The sequence below is a fragment of the Myotis yumanensis genome, unplaced genomic scaffold (assembly GCF_028538775.1).
Source record: "Myotis yumanensis isolate MYYU_CA2020_CCGP unplaced genomic scaffold, mMyoYum1.0.hap1 SCAF_20, whole genome shotgun sequence".
Classification (NCBI taxonomy): Eukaryota; Metazoa; Chordata; class Mammalia; order Chiroptera; family Vespertilionidae; genus Myotis; species Myotis yumanensis.
The window spans coordinates 8,369,381-8,375,427 of NW_027223771.1; the positions used below are offsets into that span (position 1 = coordinate 8,369,381).

At 54.5% G+C, this 6,047-nt stretch overlaps 1 protein-coding gene across 3 annotated transcripts; it reads right to left on the reverse strand.

Moving 5' to 3' along the window:
* Positions 1-1,562: 1,562 nt before the first annotated feature.
* TM2D3 (TM2 domain containing 3) lies at positions 1,563-5,936 on the reverse strand. 3 transcript variants are annotated; one of them, XM_070400506.1, is made up of 6 exons: positions 5,834-5,936; positions 5,345-5,422; positions 4,643-4,800; positions 3,921-4,095; positions 3,210-3,285; positions 1,563-2,282 (listed from the first exon to the last, which is right to left on the reverse strand). In XM_070400506.1, the coding sequence occupies exons 1-6, from the start codon at positions 5,922-5,924 to the stop codon at positions 2,117-2,119; spliced, it is 744 nt and encodes a 247-aa protein (XP_070256607.1). In that variant the 5' UTR covers positions 5,925-5,936; the 3' UTR covers positions 1,563-2,116. The 3 variants fall into 3 exon arrangements, with proteins under 3 accessions (XP_070256607.1, XP_070256605.1, XP_070256608.1); XM_070400504.1 differs by having other exon boundaries at positions 5,345-5,437; XM_070400507.1 differs by lacking the exon at positions 5,345-5,422.
* Between the last annotated feature and the right edge of the window lie 111 nt (positions 5,937-6,047).

Consider the following 6,047-nt stretch of genomic DNA (forward strand, 5'->3'; position numbering starts at 1 on the left):
CGCTCCCCGCTCCTCTGGTGCCTCGTGGCTTCCCTGCCTGTGGATGGGCCGCCCCACGGCCGCAGTCGGAGGGCTTTGGGGGTGAGTGTGACCATCCATCACATCCCTATGAAACCAGCTCAGGTCACGGCCCCTTCCAGCCTCACACCCACAGGGAGCCGGAGCCATTCACACAGGCACCTGGGGATCAATGACAGCAAAATGGCCCCGGTTACAGCATCCCCAGCTATTGAAATGCTCTGGCTGAGCTGACACATCATCAATTGCACCGTCACCCGATGAAGACAGAGCCTGTAGGAGGGGAGAACGGGCTGGAGTCGGGGTTCAGGGGGACAGGGACACCCCCATCTCAGAGCCCCAGGGAGCTGGGAGTCAGGACTCAGGGCCCCGCCAGCAGGTCTGTGTTGAGGGGCTGATCTGAGAGCGCAAATGTAATGGGGCCGCGCCACCTAGTGGCCGGAGCTGGAACTGCGGCTCGGCGACCCCAAGACACACCTGAGCCGATCTTCCAGGACAAGGTATCCCCAGAGGGAACCAGCCCCCTTTCAGGTAAACGGTGATGAGTAAGCTGGTGAAGAAAATCCCCAAAACTACTTCACAGCTTCCCAACCTGACGGGCCGGTTAACCCTCTGCCTGCTCGGATGCCCAATTCCAAAGGAAAACGCCGAGTCGGAGGTTTCGTGAGACCTTTGTAAGCCCACATCGGGTTAGTAACTGCTTTTCCAGCCTGGGCCGGTGTAGCTCAGTCGGTGGGGTGGCGTCCCGTGCACTGAAAGGACGCCGTTTCGACTCCCGGTCGGGTTGTGGCTCAGTCCCCAGTGGGGGGCGTGCAGGAGGCAGCCGATTGAAGTTTCGCTCTCACATCGAAATTCCTCTCCCTCTCCTCTCCTCTCTCTGGAAATCAATTGAAAAAAAATTTTTTTAATTGCTTTTTTTTCCAATAAAGGATCTGTGGACTCAAAAACACTCGTGGTGCTAAAACACACTGAACACTCCACGGTACGCCAACGACCGAGCCAGCTGTGAATACAGCGAACCAGGGCCCGGACTGCGCGGTCCCCGCTACGCAGACTTAGGTGGACCCACGCAGCTCACACTCGTGTTGCTTGAGGGTCAACTGTATTTTCCATCCGCAGTTGGGAACCCCCGTATCTGCAGGGCTGACTTAACTCACACGCGGACATTCGACCGCTCTGGATTGGCGCCCTCACCCCGTGCTGTGCAAGGGTCAATTGTTGGAATGGAGCGATGCCCTGAAAAAGACACATTTCACCTTTTTTTTTGTTAATTTTCACCTGAGGGCATTTTTCCATTATTTTGAGAGAGAATGGGAAGGAAGGGGGAGAGAGAGAGAAACATCCATGTGAGAGGACACATCAACTGGTTGTGTCCCGGGGATCGAGCCTGCAACTGAGGTACGTGCCCTTGACCGGAATGGAAGCCAGGACCCTCCCGTCCCCAGGCCACACCGGCCGGGGCACATTATTCCTCTTAATGGTAACAGCTGCTACGATTACTCAAGATGATCTATTAATACAGAAAACAGTCTCCAATGTTTCTTAGAGCCAGTTATAACTTTATTAATTCTTCAGTCCTCTCAAACCTTTTACATTACTAATCAAGTTCAAACCACAGCCACCAGACATGAAAGCTCTAGTTCACGTTAGACAGTCAGACGAAGACCAGACGTACACACGACATCGCAAAACTCATGGAGCACTGAAGTGCGGGTGGTCCGTTATTGGGCTAAAGAATAAACCGCCCACTTCCCGCGTCACAGCTGAAAGGCTCCTGCAGGCCCACCCGTCCAGGCCGAGATCCGAGCGATGCACTTCGACTTAAGCAACAGAAAACGGAGTCACGGGAACGAAACCGATTTCCAGTCACTGCAGTTCATTCCTCCAGGTTAATCGAGTCCCAGTTTTTTCACAGAAAAAAATACATCTCAGGCAAATGAAACCGAATTCCAGAGAAGCGTGGTGCAGTGTTTTTGCTTTTGTAATTTTACCTTCATCAAGGCAGGCCAAGTACAGATGCTGTACATTAAACACACACTAATGCGCACTCGCGACATCACTTCCTCCGGCCGAGGCCTTCCAGGCGCACGGATCGCCGCTAAATGTACAGAGAGCCGTCTGCCGGCCCCACGTAGCCGACGCCGATCAGCAGCACGTCGATCAGCGTCCAGATCCCCAGGCCGCCGAAGCTGAAGAGCTTGCCGAGGCCTTCCCTCCACTGGCCCAGGTAGAACCGGTCCGCGCCGAAGCCGCCGAGGGTGATGCTGGAACACCAAACAGGACCGGGTCCACCAGCCGTCCCCCCACCGCCCGGCCGGGTTAGCGCCATGACCCCGAGAGGTCACACCTGGGAAGGACCTCAGGACCCCAACCCCCTGGGGGATCACAAGGACTAGTACACACTTTGCAACACCAAGTTAGACTTGGAGTTTTGACTGTGCGGGGGCTGACACCCTTACCCTGTGTTGTTCAAAGGCCAGCTGTAATCACGGGCCACGGACTGTTAAAATGTCCACAGTAAACATACGACCTTTAGCTGGACTGAAACCTAGGGTTTCTCTTTAAAGAAAAGTAATGCCCTCCTTGCATTTTATTCTGGAAAATGGCACATCCCTAGGACAAAGTGCGAGCACGAGTCAGGGGTTGGCACTGGAAGGCGAACAGCCCACCGCCCCTGCTGCCCCGGGTCCAGCTGTTCCAGTCACTCGTCTCTAAACATTAGTGTTAGGGCCCAGCGGCGTGACCCACAGGTTGAGCGTCGACCTGTGAACCAGGAGGTCGAAGTTCAATCTCTGGTCAGGGCACAGGCCTGGGCTGTGGGCTCAATCCCCAGTAAGGGGTGTGCAGGAGGCAGCCGATCCATGATGTTCCTCTCCCTCATCATTGATGTCTCTCTCTCCCTCTCCTCCCTTCCTCTCTGAAATCACTAACAATATATTTTTTTAAAAAATTTAGTGTTAGGAACAAATGACGCAAGATTCCTTCCCGTGCTGAGATCTAAGTCATGTGCGGGCTTCCTGGGAGACAGGTAACATCCACTCCATAAAGGGCCGGTTCTGACCCCTTAAGCATTTCCCACAGCTGTTTCCTCAGGTCTGAAGGAGGAGCTGGTTGGAGCTCAGTGTCTGGAAGATTCCACGGACCCCAACAAATTCCCAACGGCCCTCTAGCTTACTGGTGACACAGCTCACCTCAGAGCCAGGGCCGTGGACCACTTGTAGCCGCCGGTCCAGTTGCAATACAGCATCTTGGGAAACGTCCGGTTACCTTTAAGGAAAAAGAAAGCTCTCCATTTAGACACATGGGTCTAAACATACCCTTACACAGAGACTTAACTGAACTAGTGGCCTTGTAACTAAAAATCTAAACACTCAGCCTCCTTACAGTAACGCCCACTACGGTGAATGGTAAGAAGACAGACCTGATCATCCCTAAGCGCAGATTTAAAATTTAAATGTTAGGTCAGGCCTGGCCAGCATGGCTCAGTGGTTGAGCGTCAACCTATGAACCAGGAGGTCACGATCCAATTCCTGTCAGGGCACATGCCCAGTAGGAAGCGTGCAGGAGGTAGCAGATCAATGTTATGGTCTCACATAAATGTTTCTCTCTCTCTCCTTTCCTCTCTCTCTAAAAATTAATAAACGATTCAATGACAGCATTAGACTTCATACCTTATGGATTTTGTCTTGCTTTATTGCTCCATTTTAAAAGATAAGAGCATTGCAAATGTTCTGGATTTTTATAGTTCATTTTCATATTAATGAAGCTTGGCATAACTCCAAAGTGCTGATAAATGCTCCTGGTGAAATAATTTAACCCGGATTCTCAGATGTCTGACTAAAGTTCCATACGCAAGCTTAGAGAAAAGCATCTTGCTCCCCAGGCCCGCGGACCCGGCTCACCCAGGCAATGCACGTGGTCCCGCACCGTGCAGTTGGCGGTGTAGCGCTGCCGAGGACAGGACACCGTCATGCAGCTGGTGGAGTTGGAGCACTCGTAGTCTGTTTCCGGGAGCTGCCAGCAAAACCGGCAAGTCATGTTGATGACGAAGTGCTTTTGGGATCTGAAGTCCTGATCCTGCGTAGCACAGGACACAGAGCTCATCAGTCATCACAGAGCAGCTTATCAATATGTCCACAAAACTACAGTCATATGGCACAAAGCATGCCAAATACTTCATGATCTGGCAGGAAGTGGCAAGAAAATATCTGGATACAAACTATTATGTATCCAAAGCAAATAAATATGGTATGATCCTATGATCATAAAAACATACACCCATAAATATATAGGAAGAACATCTAGACAAAGGCACATCGAAATCACTAAGGTTATTTCAGGGCGGGGAGATTAGGCCATCCCTTTTAGGCTTACACAGCACGTGTTCTTTGTAAGTTGTACATTTGGAAATGACAGGGGAAAAAACCCTGTAAGCTCTCCAGAGAGAGACTCTATCTTAGCTTTTTTTTTCACTTTTTCCTTCTGTAATAGATTCATAGAAGCGGACTTACACTAAATGCAGAGCACGTTCTTTCAGAATCTTTCCCGTCCTCCAGTCTAACCGCTCCTGAGAGCTCCAGATTTACAGCGAGTTCATCTAGAGCAAGCTGGTGGCGGCACTTACCACACAGGTAACGGAAGGCTTGACTGTGCAGTCGAAGGCGACGGGCTTCCCGTAGACACAGGAGAAGTTGGTCCTGCACTCCACGCAGTCGGCAGGGAGCCTGCTGCACAAGCCATTGCTGGGACACTTCATCACGTAGGGCGGGATGTCGGTGCTTTCTGCGAGGGGCCGGGGAGACAAGCTCATTCTCTCAGGACACGGACTTAACAGACAGACACACCATTTCCCAAGGTCAAGGGGCATGATGGGGAGCAAGGAGACAAGGCTGGCATGGAAAAAGCAGAGCCGGGGCCCGAGAGACAGCTGCAGCCACAGCAGGGCTCTGCCCCCAGCCGGCTCTGGGGCCCGACGAACAGCTCAACAGCTTAAGGAAAAAAAGCATTTAGCCCGGCCGGGGTGGCTCAGTGGTTGAGCATCGACATAGGAACCAGGAGGACACGGTTAGAAAGGGCACCTGCCGGGGTTGCGGGCTCGATTCCCAGTAGGGGGCGTGCAGGAGGCAGCCGATTGGTGATTCTCTCTCATCATTGATGTCTCTCTCCCTCTCCCTTCCTCTCTCTGAAATCAATAATAAAAAAGGGGGCTGGGTGGGAAGGAAAGTGATTTCATCCACTAAAAGACATGTCATCCAAAAAGGAAAAGCGAGGGAGAACCCAGCAGAGAGAAGTGCACACATTTACCGGAACGTAAGACGCCTAGTACCTGCCGCCCTGGGAACCACCGTGAACGTGCGCGTGGCGCCCGGATCCCGCACCGCCCGAGCCCGCGGCTGCGAGTGCTCTAGGTTTAAGGATCCTACGATCAGAGACACCGGTTACCCCGGGACGGGAAACCCCCGCGGGAGGGTAAAGGCGGGGTCCCCGCCACGCAGGGACTTGCTCGTGAAAGACCTCAAACTCAACTGCCCGGAAAACGGAAGTGAGACGCCAACAGGGTCCACGCCCATCGAGGCCCGTGGGCAACTGGGGAGCAAAGCGCGGAGTCGGGGACCCCCGCCCCCAGCCCTCCGTCTCCCGCCCGTAGGGGAACTTGCGGCCCAGGTGTCCCCGCGCCGAGGGGCGTCCCCCGACCGGCGGCCAGCCTTGGGCCGCAGCGCCCCGCCACCCCTCCGCCCTCTTCCCGTGGGTCTCGGGGGTCCCCCGGGCCACCCAGCCAGACCCAGACCCGACGTGGCCCCGGCCTTGAACTCACCACCGCCCGACAAGATATAAAACTGTGAGAGGAAGAGCAGCACACGGCAGAGGCGGCCCAGGACCCCCGGCCGGCCCGCCGCAGCCGCCATCTTGCCGGCGTGACGCACTTCCGGGGCGCGGGCTGGAGGTCGGCTGAGGGGCGGGGCTCCGGCCTGCGCGCCGGAAAGGGAGGAGCCTGGAGCGTGTCGGCCCCGCCCCCTCGCCCCAAGGGC

Bases quoted from the DNA above. Each gene is read 5' to 3' on its own strand.
- TM2D3 (XM_070400504.1), bottom strand. From the start codon at position 5,924: ATGGCGGCTGCGGCGGGCCGGCCGGGGGTCCTGGGCCGCCTCTGCCGT. The intron at 4,096-4,642 runs GTAAGTGCCGCC...TGTGCTACGCAG, and splicing joins AGCCTTCCGTTACCTGTGTG to GATCAGGACTTCAGATCCCA. The intron at 3,286-3,920 runs GTGAGCCGGGTC...TTTTCCTTAAAG, and splicing joins GGACCACGTGCATTGCCTGG to GTAACCGGACGTTTCCCAAG.